The sequence below is a fragment of the Prinia subflava genome, chromosome 2 (assembly GCF_021018805.1).
Source record: "Prinia subflava isolate CZ2003 ecotype Zambia chromosome 2, Cam_Psub_1.2, whole genome shotgun sequence".
Classification (NCBI taxonomy): Eukaryota; Metazoa; Chordata; class Aves; order Passeriformes; family Cisticolidae; genus Prinia; species Prinia subflava.
The window spans coordinates 105390398-105405996 of NC_086248.1; the positions used below are offsets into that span (position 1 = coordinate 105390398).

General features: G+C 49.3%; 1 protein-coding gene across 9 annotated transcripts in view; it reads right to left on the minus strand.

Annotated features, from left to right (window-relative positions):
* The window catches only part of BCL11A (BCL11 transcription factor A), a 75363-nt gene extending 60020 nt beyond the window's left edge, over positions 1–15343 (minus strand). For 4 of the 9 annotated variants that reach the window (XM_063391424.1, XM_063391421.1, XM_063391420.1 and 1 more), the window contains exons 1-2: positions 13660–14869; positions 8978–9307 (exon numbers count right to left, since the gene is read on the minus strand). In XM_063391424.1, coding sequence (XP_063247494.1) covers positions 8978–9307; positions 13660–13999 — 670 coding nt within the window. In that variant the 5' untranslated portion in view covers positions 14000–14869. The other 5 variants (XM_063391428.1, XM_063391426.1, XM_063391423.1 and 2 more) reach the window with 3 other exon arrangements.
* Positions 15344–15599: the final 256 nt, after the last annotated feature.

Genomic DNA, 15599 nt, shown 5'->3' on the forward strand with positions numbered 1-15599 from the left:
GAGCATTCCCTAAAATAAAGCAATTAACTTATTTCCAGGCTCCAGCAAGCGATTGTGACAGCCTCCCCCCCGGCAGAAAGTGGGAACCGTGGTCCCTGACCCCCGGCCAACACAAAAGAGGCTGCCCCAGCACAATGCCTGCTGTCAGCAACTGAATTATTTTTATACAGGAATTTTTATCTCTATGGTACAAACAAGTATGTGTCTGTGCTGACTTGTTAAGCAATCCACTTGTATGTAGAATAAGATTTTTTTTTCCCTGCTACCAGTCACACAGCTCTAAGATCAGAAGAAATACATACTCTTTGAAGCTCCTCAAATGTTTTAGTTAAAAGGACAGCAGTTATTTTCTAAGATCCAAGAGTATCTTTATCAGAATTTAATTTTTCCTTATTGATTTTTTCTAACGTAACACAAATTTAACATAGGACAGTTTATAGTTTATTACAAAATAATACAGCCTCTATCTCTTTTTCCAAATGCATCCCACTGTGTTCTAGCTCCTCAAAGAGAACAAGGCTTCCGGACTACTGTTTCTCATTGCACAACAACTCTTCCTTCAACGTGAAAATCAGCATTGGTAATAGAGAAACGCGGGGGAAAGCCCCTGGCCACCCTCACATAGTAAATGCTCCCGTACTTGCAATGCCCTGGCTGAAGAACGACAGTTTCGCTATCTATTCTCTTACTCCACAAAAAATAAACTCAGTAGTTAAAATGCAGCAAAACCCAGATGATTCATTCAATGTCTGAAAAAAAAAAACCAGCTGTGACACTGAAGCAAAGTAATTCTGGGTGACAAATTAATTGTTGCAAATATTGGGGAGGGGGGTATACAACATAACACTTTTTTTTTTTTGCATTTTATATTTCCCTACCTGATAAATCAATTAAGCAAGCAATTAATGCAAAATAAAACTCCTTACTTCCTAAAGGAACGAGGAACTGTGATGCGTAATTTTAAAAAGGTAATAGCTGTAGTAATAGCAGTACTAATAACAATAGTAATAATAATATTATTATCCACAACAACAATAATAACACCACTAAAGGCAGGGCTCTTCTTTGAGCCTCTGTTGCTCAGCTGTAATTCCATTGTTTATTTAGGCAGAGGTTTTTTTATCTGCAGCTAAGATCAAATTGTAGGTGTAATTGTTCAGCATTCAGGCAAAGCAGGGGAGGGCGGAAGCACAAAGTCCTCGGTTCTGACTGCCCAAAGCTCCCCGCGTCTCCCTCCACCAGCACAGCCACTCCAGTGGGAATCCTGCACCCTGTGCAGCACCCTGACAACGCCTACCTGGAAGGGCAGAGAGGAAGCACTGCTTCTCCTGACAGCTATTTCCCAGGGATACTGAGCCTCCCTGCCTTGCCGGCAATGCAGTTATTTGGGTTTCGCTCTTGTCCCACTCTTGGTGTCTCAGCTATTTAGTGTGAAACACAAAAATCTGAGCTGTAGCTGAGCTCTGTACCCAACAGATGGGGAAGTGAGGGTTGTTTTTTTTTTAACAGCAACCTGTTCAGGTAAAAAGTTCCAGTAGAATTGCAGCAGGCAAGTGGGGAGAGGTCTCTGGGGGAAGCAGAGAGAAGAAACACTTTGCTGCACTGTCTGCAAACCCAGAATTCAGCAGCTTTTTTTGGCAGCCAATTTGTTTCAAGTGTTTTGTTTCAGGGAACGTATGTATTTTTCTTTGTGCATTTTGTGGATTTACTACAACCGCTCCTGACAGCTGTTGATTCAGTTAAATGAGCACATTATTAAAAATCCTCGAACACAACCGCACTGAAAAACAGACACCTTTGGATGGAGCTGAAGATTCGAACACACAAGAGGATGCAAATGAAACCTCTGTGATGAGCATGTACAGCCTGGGCCATGCCCAAGCAAGGGGGCAAAAGCTGCTCCAGCCTCTGTTTGTGGTGGCTGTGTTTTCTTTGTTGCAACCAGACCCAGATGCTAAAAAAAGAATAAAACGCAATGCCAACAATCCCAAGTATAAAAAAATAAATGTTTGCTAATACTTGAAAAAATTACATCCCCCAGCGGGCTGAAGTTAATGTGCTTCAAATAATTCTGCACCGTGCCCCGTACTTTGTCTTCTTTTATTACTTACTATTCAATTTTGCAGAAGAAGGACACCTATTCAGAACGAGGAGGGAAAGAAGAGGATGTTTTCATTTTGCTTTAGATCAAAGGCAAACAAGAATGCAAACTGTGGCATATTGAATATTTTTTTCCACTGCTGTCATTCACACTGGGCTATCGAAGTTTTATACAATTCCCCAGCCCAGCTGCATATTAAGCTGGCTGTGTACAGCTTTATTATAGCGTGGTGCTGAGGAAACATTAATATTCCTGTGTTGCATCTGACAGGACATTTACATGCACCCATCTGAGCTCACACCTGAGAGCTGCTCCGAGGTACAGTAGCTGTGCTCCGATTGTAAAGGCAAATGAAGAACACAAATTCCCTGCTGGGATCGGGGCTGACCTTGCCACACCCCACACCGCAAACCTTTCCCTTGCCAACCCCAGGCAATGCCACCTCCGAATGAAGAATGAGCCACCAAGTTACCAGCCTTGGTGATAGAAGAGCAAAAAAAGCCTCACTGAAATATTTTAAAGATGCACAGCGAGTGCAGCTGGCCAATAAAGGTTGGAAAACAAACCGGCTGAACCCCGTGCGGGATGTGTTGCATACTAAACCTGATTAGAGATGGGGAGGATGTTTATGGGCTTTAAAATGTGTTTGGCATTAATGCAGGAAGGTTTGAATAATGTGAGCACTTGGTCTGCTCATCCATAGGGGTCCACAGCCACTGGTCCAGTTCCTGCAAGAATTTGATTCACATCTGGCAGAGCAAAGCACACCCATGATGGTTCGCCCTCCAGAGCAAACTGTGTTCCATGGAAATTCATTATCAGATCATCCCAACTGCTTGGGTGGTTTGTGAGTCCATTAAGGTGCCTGTTATTCTTAAAAGTGTGCCATAAATCACAGCAATCCATGGACTGGTTTTTACCTACATGGGCCCAAACCTGCTATGCCCGACGTCACCAGGCGCCAAGCTGGAGCTACTGTCTATGTACACAGTGAGACGAGTATTTGTTCATTAGCCCAAGGGAAAAACAAAACAAAAATCCACCCAATGGTTAATTTTAGGGCTATGCCACCAGGATGAACACACACACACACACACATATATATGTAAGTCTTAATGTATTGAAGCACATGAACTTGACATGTTCTATGGACTTGTGCAGTACCCCAGTAGCTGACACATAAAACGGAGCCTTCCCAGAGGGAAGCTGTGTTCAGATGCCTGCCACTGGGAGAAGACAACTTCCTTGGACTCGCGACATCCCAGGCAGCATCATGACCCGAACAAAATCACGACAAGCAGAGAGGTACCAAGAGATCCTCCACAATTAGTTAAAAAAAGAAACAAACAAAAAAAACACACGACAAAACACAAGTGGCACTGTGCCAGGCCATGTCCAGCTTGATGCTAAATGCCTTTTATTGCACAAAGCTGGTACTAGTGGCTATAAAAACAGACCGAGGCTTGAAGGGAATTTTGTCCAAAAAAATTTCCGTAATGAGGATGCATGCAGGCAAACAACTGGAGGCTCCACTCCCCTTGCCTGACGGTGCCTCGCAAGCCTCTTTAATCGTCTTTATTATTTGAATGAAACAAGAGCTCGTGGGCTGAGGGTTGCATATACAAAACGGGGTGATGCTAATAGGCCTCCTCCTCTTTAAAAGAGGCATTACCAAATTATGGGCATGTTTAGGGAAGACTTTACTTCTCCCACCGGGCTAATTAGAAGGTGTTTAATTTACTCCCTGCCTCAGTTTCCGTCGCCCAGCATTTGTTGCCGGGACTCTCCGCGCAGAGCCTTGCATTTATTACGCGCATGATTTTCAAAGCTTTCTGCACGTGATGCCAACATGCACCTTTCAAGATCTATATGGAGCTTTACGTGTGCCAGGCTGCCTCTTGAACCACTCACATTTCGGATGAAGTGATGCTTCTGCTCGTGGACAGCTCCACAATTCAGTGTCCCATGCAATAGGAAAAGGAACACAAAATATGTTTCTCATCCTTTCAGAAGATCTGATTTGCAGGAAACAAAAAAACCACCAGAAATATTCAGGGCACCACAACACTGTGATGCTCCCCTGGAAGGCAGAGGCAGATGAAAACTTTCTACGCTGCGTCTGTGCTTCAAGTGAACTCCTATTTGTGTTTCCAGTAAAGCCATTTTTACATTAACTGTCTGGAACAGCAGGGAATAGGAAAACTAACACAATCTTTACCTCATACAAAGGATGATATTGGTGTCACGTGCTTGCTTCTTCAAAAAACATTATTTATAAAAGGCAACAGGGGAAGCAGGAAAACTATTGACTCTTCCCTGTATCCCTGCACAAGCAGCATTACAGCAACTTTTTGATCCCCTACATTTTTTACATTCCCTCCCCCCCAGAAGTAAATTTCACAGCCGCACAGGCCACCGCCTTTAATTAAGCTTTCAAAAGTCTTCTGACAATGCCAACAATTGCAAGACACTTCTAGAGCTCAATCATGCAATCATCGTGACACTTCTATTTACAATTTGTCTTAGAAAGAGTTTCTCTGACATTGTACTTTGACAAAACAGCCAAGCTGCCAGTTCACAACCTTTCTCTGTCTTATTTACAAATACAGCTTGTACGCAGCGCTCCAAATCTCGGGAGCGGGAGCCTTTGGGCAGCACCCTCACTATTTTTCCTGCCTCCAATATTTTCCCCAGCCTGCACTCTCTGTTTCTTTGTATGGGGAAAGCAGGCAGAATTTGACTTCAAAATCTTCCGATATTCCTTCTTCCCCTCCTCTATCTTTAAGCTTTCATCATATTGTCCAGATGCAATGCTAACTATTCAGTGCAGACAGCAGTATTTTTTTGTCTCCAGAACAAAACAAAACAAGGAACTGACAATCACAACCTACAGAATTACAATGGCAACTAATAATAACAGCCAAAGAAAATTTCTGCTTAAAGACATTACCTCCCGAGAACTGTAATAATCAAATATACTCGCTCTGGAATTTAGCACCAACAGACGTTCACCTTCCCCCAACTGCAGCAGACAGAGGAATTTCTTACATTATTTTCCCACGTGTTTTATTTGAATGTCACAAGCAGCTTGAGAATATAGGATTCGAGCAGTAAAAATGACCTCCCCTCCTCCTCCCCTCTTTGTACAGTAAATAGAGCATCCACGGATCCACACTCGGCATTATACAGGGGAATTCGCAGCAGCACTCCTAGGTGTTCCCCCAACTGCGTCCAAGTAACATTTAAGATCCTCCTTCACCCAAATCCCAACCTTTCATTAATTCCCTCGGATTTATACATTCAACAAACAAACCGCCAAAACCTGACACGGGCAGGCGATAAACATTTCCTCGGCCTTTTCAATAAGTGAATAGCAATTTTACATTCACTGATCTCCAGATACTTCAGTTAATATTTCCCCCTATTGTAAAATGCGAGAGCGGATAACTAAAGCCCTGCCGTCGCCCTCACTGCAAATCACGGGCTGCCGGTATCTGGTGGTGAGGCTTTGACATACATATTGATGAAAGCTGCCTCGTTGGACCCACACAACATATCCTATTAATTTTCAGCTAAATTTATGGCATTTCAGCTCCAGTGCTGGATCAGCATCACTCAAAATTTTATAGCAAGGCAGAGCTGTGCAGACACCCACATGGAAGAGCCAGGTATGGAGACATGCCTGCACCTATACAGATCCCACGGCTGCTGCACAGGTTGCACACATACATACAAGCTCCTGTCCTCACCCCTGTCTCTGGAAAACGGCAAGATAAAGAGCAGCTTAAGGACAGTTAAAACAGACATCATTTCTCCCTGCATTTGAATGAGTCGATGCCTCCTTCCTTGCCTGTAGATCTTTAACCATTACTTAAGATTCTCTTTTAGTGTAACACCCCAACTTACTGATTACAAAACTGCAGGCAGAGAAAAAACTGCACCCAAAGCTCCCACAGCACCTCTGTATCCAGGGCTAACCTGGAATACCTCTTCCAGCCTTACAACTAATTGGGAACATTTTTGTATGGCTACAATATATGTATTTTATACGCTCTTAGCAGAAAGAATCACTTCTCTAACTTCTGTGTATTTTTCCAAAGGCAGCCTCTATTCCCCCCCCCCCTTAATTACACACTCCAATCTTGCATTCTTGCACAGAAATCAGATATAAATAGCTGAATTGGAACAGTTTGAGGTTCTTTGCAGGGGCCTTCCTGAAGCCTGAACTTCACAGTTCAGGCTCCAAGACCTTCACTGGAAATTTTACTGCTGGACTCCTCAAACTACAGGCTACGAGCAATGGGTCACTCCAGCTATCACCACACTTCTTTGTGACAGGAGGAAGCTGAATTCATCTAACTGAAAAAGGAGATGAAAACACAAAGGGGAGGAACAATTCAAGACCCCATAACTCCTGGTGCACCTTCTCCCTTTCCCAAAGCCAGGCTGCATTTCCAACCAACAGGAAGAACCAAGGGATCCCAGTGTTGCTCAGATACAGCCCAGCCAGGGAGGTGCAGAGAACCTGCATTCTCAGATTTCCCATCGGTATAGGCATGGCTGGGAACCACAGCCAGAAACCTTGGGGAAAAAGAGTCCTGAAAACCACAACTCCATCTCTGCTCAGGACACACTCCCAGCTTGCTCTGTGGACCCTCCTGCATGGCACCCACCAAGCCTGCTCCCAGTCAAGCCCACCAACACGTCCAAGCGAGCAGGATCAGGCCCTGCCATTGTGTCCCTGTCCTCAGCCACCGCCTCCACTCACCGAAGCATTTACAGTCTGTGAAAACCACGGCCCTTTCTGAGTTAACGGCCCCATGACGGCATGCGAGCCCAGATCCTCCTCGCTTCGCATCACCTGAACCACGCGAAAGCGAGACTTGGCTCACTGAGCCTCCTGCGCCAAGTGAGTGCCAGGGCAAAACGCTCAGCAGAGGAGTTCCCCTCACGCAGAACTCCTCGGCGTGGCCATCTCTCCAGCCCAGGGACCTATCTGGGACCACGGGGATGACAGCATGTTTAATTCTTGCTTGACAGATACTGTGTTTTGTCTTTTGAGCGGAGCGGCGCCGTACGTAAATACAGCGTTACATCATACCGCCGCTCCTCCATATTTGGTGATTTAGTATGGCTCCAGAGCTTGGAAGACTACAAATCCCTTCTGCCAGGTTCCTGCTTCATTAATCATGCCCTACACTTCTGCTCGCTTTCCGTCAGATCGCAGGCAGCACATGGAAATGGGCACTGCCCTCTACCACGCTGGGAAAGAAACCTCACCTTTAACATCCATGTCTGGGAAGAGCAATACGGGGAATCATTGGGGGGTTTAAGTCTCATTCAAAATGTAGTTTAGCAGTAGCTGAGCCTGTGTTTCCTCTTAAATGTAGAGATATTTGCGTTTCAAGGAAAGAACCATTACTCTGCAGAAACAGCACATACTTGTTCACATGACGTCTGCATGTGCACACACACGGCTCTGCACAGGCACGTGCGCAGGCAGACACCCGTGCACCGATACGGATCTGCTGCCACCACAAAACCTCCAAACCTGCAGCTCTCCAGCACAGTTTGGCGGCCGGCTTGGAGGCCAGGGAAGGCTGCGGGAGGATCTCGCTGAACCTCCCAGCACCTACTGCCCTATTATGGTTTAACTTTGTGGCCAAGCAAGCCCAAGACAAGCTCCAGCACATCATGTGATGATGTACCGCGCCTCCGACAACCCCAAGCGGTCCTGTAGGCTCCCTGAAGAGCGGTACCAGCAGTGCCACAGCCCAAACATCACTGGAGGGGGCATTTGAAACTGGTTCAGGCATTTGTTGGGGTTGATAGGCTGGAGTCTCACCTTTTTCAACTGGCAGCATTGGTGTGGTTTGAAGTGATGTGAAACGCTTGCTGCAAATGGGCAGTACTTTTGTTTACTAGTAGGGTTTTAGAAGCAGACCATGCCTTGTTACACTCCCAGGGCTCTGGGATTTCCTTTCCTGTGGTACACTTTTATTTTTTTAACCTCATTTGTGAAAATATCTGCATGGCCGATGGCTTTCTGATTTAAAAAAAAATGCTATGAAAAGGAATTATTTACCCTTTTTTCATTTTTTAAATTACATTTCATATTGTTTGTTGCACAAAACAGAACTCTGCCTTGGACATTTGTACGCCTGACATGTGGTTGTGTAAACCGCAAACAAAATCAAGATACATCTGTCAAAACCACATCAGAGACAAGAGAGAGCACAGCGAAGCATTTATCATTTGGCTGAGGAGGCAGGCTGCAGAGAGCAGCCTTTCCTGTCAAACCAACCTTTTGAAATTTCCAACATGCCCTTAAACTTTTCGAATAAGCATGTCTGTGCGCTTCAGCAACTGCCCTCTCTACTCTGGCCTGGCCAGTCGAAAATGGCATCTTAAAGTCAAGGTCGGTGGTGTCACTTTGCCATGGGGCTGTGTTTAATTACAGTCCATACGCTGACAGCCAATATGGAACCAAGCCTGGCGGATGCTCGGTTAACTCTTTCATTCCTGACTTTGCCAAAGACTCAAAAGCTCCTCGCTTTCTCGCGGCAGCCTCGGAACCCTCCTCCCACAGCGCTCTGGCAGGCGAGACACCGGGAGACGGTGACTACAATGCAGGCAAATCACGAGAGTGGCCTCAAACAATACAGCCAGAAACACCGGCTGGCACAGCGTGTGCCTGTTGCTCCTGCCACTGCGCAGGCACCGGGAAACACCACTAACCCGAGGCAGGAAGGCATGGACACCCCGGCCATCACGGCGAGCAGAACACACAGACACGGCAGTGCACGACTGCCAACATGCTACGTTGCAACTGAAACAGAAATAAACTCACAAACACTTCTCCTTGCTTTAATTTACCTGCTATATGTTCCTGTTTAGGGCAAATTCCTCTAGATGACGTTGATAAACAATCGTCATCCTCTGGCGTAACCTGGATGCCAACCTCCACAGGATTGGATGCTTTTTTCAGCTCACTTGGTGAGGGTGAAGGTGGCTTATCCACAGCCTTCTCTAGGCAGAGACTGCCATTGCATTGTTTCCGTTTGTGCTCAATAAAAATAAGAATGTCCCCCAACGGAAAGTTCATCTGACACTGGCCACAAGTGAGGAGGTCGTGGTCCCCTTCCGGAGCTCCCAATGTGCCATGTTCAGGTTCGTCATCAGTGAGAATGGCTTCAAGAGGTTCGGCTGCAGTTTGAGAAACAAAAGGAGAATGGTTAGAGCTCTCAGAAAGGCACCGGGCGTGGGGGGAGGAACGCGCTGAGCCCCCTCTTTATGAATATTACACCCTGCTCTGGAGTCTGCCTGCTCCCCCCCCGCCAAACCCCTGCAACACGGCTGTCAGCACGGCACCGAGGACAGGGATTCATCAGTTATAGGGAAGAGATTTTGCAGGAGCAGCTGTAGTGTGCAGAACTCAGAGGGCGAGCACCGCAACTATCTCCGTGTTCCTACACGAGGGCACATTTCTGACTCCTTGAACAATTCGGTGCTAAATTAAATGGATAGGCTGAAAGAATACACTGCGAAACTCTTGTGGTACTACGACAAGAAGGGAATATGGTGTTTTATTGCCGAATGTATTATTTATGTACATGGATTCAAGGCTAAAAGCACAGCACAGACTCTCACACACATGGGTGTGTATCTTTCAGCCAGACCCACTTTCTCAAATTCAGAAATACAGCGTAGACAGAAGGTGTTTCAATACACACAGACACTGCACATTCCCTGTACAGCCTCTGCAGGTAACATGTGCATGTGTGTAAAAAAGAAGAGGGGGAGAGCCAGCCTGCATGGGCACACACACCCAGGACACATCCAGCCCTCAGAACTCACGTGCAGACGTAAACGCATGGATTTGTGTCACTGTCCCCATCGGCCCATTTGCGGCTTCCAATTTTAAAAGAAAAAAAAACCTAAAGGCAGTAGTTATACACGGGGAGATAGGGGGAGGGTATGATGAAAATAAATAAATAAATAAGGCAGAAAACTGAAATGATAAAAAGCAAGTGCAGCAGAAATGCCTGCGGGGCAGGGGGAGGCACCTCTCACTTTTGAGCTACTCCTCAGGATCCAAATAAGCAGCAAATTCATCACCAAGTCCACTCAGAGATATTAGCTGGATGGGATATTTCTTAGCACACTAAGGAAATAAGGCAATCAGTCATTTTGCATGTTTTAATCCTGAAATAAGGGAATGCCTAAATTATCTTGAACATGTTAGTACTGGTGGCCTTCAGCGTCTAGAAATCAGCCTGGCCAAGCAACTGCCACATTTCCTCGCAACAGTGAGAAGCGCCTTCTTTAAACTCAAAATACCTTGCCTAATGTTGTCAAAGTTGACAAATTTTCTGAATGAGCTCCAAAAAGCTTCATTATGAGGCTATTTCTGCTCACAGAATCGTCAGTGGATGCTTTAACGAGGCAGACTCGGCTCTCTTTTCTGTTGGCTTTTTTTTTTTTTTATGTTAGATTTGCAGAGAAATACCTTGGCAATCTCTGTGCTGTCTCCATCACCACTGCCTTGCACGAGGGGAAAAAAAATAAATACCGGCAGCGTGTTGGTGTTCCTCTGTCTGCGCAACACAACACGCACACTAACAGCAGCGAGCAGGAGGAGAGGGTACTACAAATACAACCCACCTCAAAACACTGCCAGGTAACGCAAGTAAGACAGAATACAAGTCCTAAACAGTTAATCAGCCTGACCTTCTTTAGCTGGCTGCCAATTTCACATTTAATGAACTTAAAGCCACAGAGAATCAAAAAATAGATTTTAATTTGACTGCACAATATTGGAACTGATTTTGATAAAGTGCAAAAATCCAGTGAACTCAGGTTAAATTTATTTCAACCCTACCTAGGCTGAATATTGAGGAGGAAGATCTGGAGTAGCTCCCAGTTGTGCTGCGTAAAATAATATTGAAAGAGCACACTACCTCGCCGTACCTCAGCTCCAACTAGGACACAGGGATCCAGTCCATCATTTCTTGCCTCTAGTACTACTTCTAATTTAACATAAGGTCAACCACAGGAATATGAAGGTTACATTCGTATTAATAAAAACAATGTCTTAATCGCTGGGGCTTTCTTCTAAACTTACAGACCGACGGGAGAGGAGGCACAACGTGCGTCTCACGCTCCCCGGGAAGCCGGCACAGGAGCAGGGTGTTTCTGCGGGATTGCCGGGCACGGCGTTTTTCTCCCCAAGCCGTTCCTTGCGTTCGGACCGAGGGAGTAAATTATTGCAGGACTAATTCCACCGGTAGCTCGCTGCACGCCGCAGACAAAGGTATTTTGCGAATCTAACTTCGAGCTCATCGACTCTCGCAGCAAAAAGACACAAAACCACCCGTGTTCCCCTTACAACTGGCTTAGCGAGGCGCTCTGCATAATCATTACTCAATTATAATGTTTTCCCGCGGCCTGATTCCTTTCTGACGCTGTCACTATTATTTAGCAGGGGAAGGTAACCCGCTGCTTCAACAGCAGACAGTTAAAAGTGGCACAGAACAAAAATAGACTTTGCTAAAAGTCTGTACAGACTGGGCTGATTTACAATCAAAACCAGGAAATGAAGTGGTAATTCAGAGGTTGCTGATTACACCTCCACATTTCACCTAATTAATTTTATAGGAGGCAAAGTTCTTGAAAATAACAAGATGATCAAATGTACAGATATAAAACCTGTAACCTCAACATTTTCTATGCTCTTAACGTAAATTATTGCTAATTAACAAGAATTATATACTAATGTATAAAATACGGCTGGCACTATGTTCGCCGCAAAACATTTGGCTCCTGATGGAGGCAGAGCCAGCAAAAAAAATATGGTTTTTATTATTACTGCTACTTTTAGAACATAATATAAAATACCGGGATTACAAAGAAAACACCACAATACAATTCACCTGGTCTTGCCTCCGATTTGCAGGATGCATCTTTTAATTCTGGGGCAATCAAAATTCCCTGCCTGGGTCCCTAATCATCCGTCTCTATTTTTCATGCAAATTGCCCTTCCACCAACATGTCTTTCAGCTTTCCCCCTTCGCCCTCTTACTCCCCCCTTCTTCTCCCTGTTTCCAACCACCAAAACAACCGCACCGGCAAAAGCGGGATGGATTTTGGAGTGCCGGGAGAAAGGAGGTACTGGGAGTGATGGGGCGGGGAGGGGGGTGCCACTGTACGGTGAGGAGAAATGCCCGCGGGGCAATGCGGATGCGCTGCCGGGGCATTTCCCCGCAGCGTACCGTGGGAAGGATGGAGAAGGGTCGTTTAATCCCAAGTTTGTGTCTTCGGATCGGGCGGTGCAAGGAAAGGGAGACTTGGGGGTACAATGGGAACCGCCAACACGTTATGGGGAGGGAGGGGAAACCCGGGGAGGGGGAAGGCGAGCATCCCCCGCTGCCTCCTGGAGCAAGCAAACTCCGCGCAAAATTAAGAACAAAGAAGAAGAGGGAGGGGGGGCGTGGGGGGGTGGAGGGGAGGGAGCTGGGCGCCCTCCCCCTCCCGCCGGCCGGGAGGCAGCGGAGGAGCCGGCCAGGTTCAAGTTCGCGGGGCTGCCCGGTTGTTTGATCTCGCTGTGCCTCCTAGCGACCGAAGCGGGCACGGAGCCCGCCCGCCGCCTCTGCCGCCCCGGCCCCGGCCCCGCCGCCGCATCCCCGGCGCGCCGCTCCCCCGGCCCGGCCTCCCTTTCCCCCCCCACTCCCGGCCCACCCACACCCCTCCTCCCCACGGCCGGGGCGGCTCTCGCCGGAGGGAGCCCCGGGCCCGTCCCGGCCGCCGCTCCCGCCCCGCACGTGCGGGCACTCCGCGCCGGCCCGCGGGTTCCTCGGCGAGCCGCAGCCGCGGGGATCCCGCCCGTCGCCGCTGCGCCGGGGGCCCGCTCGGAGCCCCTTACTCCCTCCGGTCCCGCCGTGATCCCCGTTCCCCGCACAATTCCACGGCTTCCCGGGAACAGCACCCCCCCGTACCCCATTTTCAAGGGGGGCCATCCCCATAAGCCAGTGACGCTGCACCCCATCCCCATACAGGCAATGAATTAAAAGAAAAAAACAAAACCAAAAAGTAGCGGGGAAAAGAGCGGAGAAACCACAGGGGGCAGGGGGAGGGGCTGAGCCCCCGATACCCCCCGGGTTTTAGGGCAAACTTTGGGCAGCCAAAGCCAGCGGCCGGCCCTGCCCGCGGCGGAGCGGCCGCCTGCAAAGGGCCAGCACTGCTTCCTTCGGCCCATGTGCGAACCGGGATGCAATGTCTGGGCGGCCGTGGGGGAAGAGAAATCGCGGCGGAAAGTTTGGGGGTTTTGAGAAGGGTCGAGGGAGTCGAGAATGGTTGGCAGGAAGAAATGGCCCTGGGTTTTCTGCCATCCCTGGGAGGGAACAAAACCCGCCGGGAGTACTGGGAGAGAAAGGAAGAAATAAAGAAAAGGGTGGAAAAGGAGTGAGGAAAAGCATGCGGCATTTCCCCTTTCCCCAGGCTCACCCCGAGGAAAAGGGGATTTTTTTTTTTTCTCCCTTCCCACCCCCCTCGCCCCAAACCTTTCCAGCTCCAGTTGCCTTTTGTTGTGCAAAGAGCGCTCCCGCTTATCTTGCATCTAGCCCTGGTGTGTGTGGTGGCGGCTGGAGGGAGGGACGGAGGGAGCCGGAGAGTTTTTGTTGCGAACGGTGTGGTGGGGCTCGGGGTTTGTTTATTCTCTGCCGGGGAGAGCGGATTTGGTTTGGGGTTGAAATGCGGCGGCGAGAAAGGGGCCGTTCGCGGGTGTGAGGGTGCGAGTGTGTGTGTGCGTGTGTGTGTGCGCGCGTGTGTGCTCAGCCCGGGCTCGCTCTCGCCTGTGTTTGTTGGCAGGAGGCTCCCCGCACACGCGGTGCTTGTAAACATTCAGACACGAGATTTTTCCCAATCAAAATCCACTTCCACTTTTTTTTTTTTTTTTTGAAAATCTTCCAAAAAATAGTAAGCGAGCGGGAGAACGCGAGGCGAGGGCGAGGAGGGAATCGCAGCCGGCGCGGCGCGGCTCGGCTCGGCTCCCTCGCCGCCCGGTGCCATCCCCCGCCCCAGCCCCAGCCGGAGCGGCGGCGGGGCGGGCGCGGGGCGAGGTCGGGGCGGCGGAGCCCCGCACGGCGCCGGCCCGGGGCGGCGGGGAGCGGGGGGTGGCGGGACGGCCACCCCGCACCCCGCGGCGGAAACAAAAGGGAGGCGGCCCGGCTCGGCTGTGCCCCCCCCCCCCCCCCGGGAGGGCGCCGCGGGGCGAGGGGGCGAGCATGCCGGCAGCCCGGGGGCTCCGGCCGCCGGACCTTCTCCGCACTCCACTCGCCCGTACATCCCGCCCGCCCGGCCACCGCGGTGTCCGGTGTCCAGCCCGCCGCTCCCGCAGGAATTTCCTCCCACTTTCGGCCGGTTGTACCCCCGGCAGCCCCGCACCTCGCCCGCGCCTCTCCCGGTGCCGGGCGAGAGCTGCCGTTCTTGCCGCCAAAGAGCGCGGAGAGCGAGAGGCGAGCGCGGAGCGGGGCAGCGGAGTGCGCGCCGGCGGGCGAGGGGCACGGGCAGAAAGAGAAGAAAAGTCATCAAGGTGATTAAATTAGAGAGGGAGAAATGAACCGGAATGCTGAGAATCCCAAGCCGGCGCTGAGTTAATTTTTTCCCCGATTCGCTCACTCGCTCTCACTTTTTAATTTTTTTTTCCCTGCTCTCGCTCAAATTAAAAATTAAATCCGTGAAGGGGAAATTAAATAAATTGCTCTCCGGGTTACTTACGTGAAAATTCCCGTTTGCTTAAGTGCTGGGGTTTGCCTTGCTTGCGGCGCGACATGGTGGGTTGGTGGCTTCGGTGGCTTGTGAGTCGCTCGGTTCACATCGGGAGAGACGGGTTAGAGAGGAAGGAGACTCCAGAGAAAATATCTTCATCAATGTCTTTTGACATCCAAAATAAATTAGAAATAATACAAAGATGGCGCAGGGAAGATGAATTGTGGGATAGCAGTCATGGCTTTTTTTTTTTTTTTTTTTTTTTTTTTTTTCTGCAAGGGAAAAAAAAGAGAGAGAGGGAGAGGGAGAGAGAGAGAGGGAGAGAGAGAAGGAGAGAGAGAGATGAAAAAAATGGCAAAAGCCCCCCTGAGCTGCAAGTTCAAGTGCGGACGTGACGTCCCTGCGAACTTGAACGTCAGGAGCCTGGATGGACAGAGACATACAAAACATGGGCAGGGCAAGCCGGGGAGAGGGGAGGAGGGAAGGCGAAGGCAACACCAATGGACACTCATCAGGGGCTGGACATGAAAAAGAGAGCAGGACAAGCCAATGGACAGTGATCGCAGGGGGGAGAGGGGAGGGGGCGCGGCGGGGGGGGTGCACCGGCCGCCCGGCGCACGCTGCCGAATGGAGCCGGGGGGCCGGGGGCGGAGGGGGCGGCGGCCGGAGCCGCGAGTGGCCGCAGAGGAGCGGGTGCAAGAGGGGACCCGGGAGAGGGGCGAGGGGGAGAAAT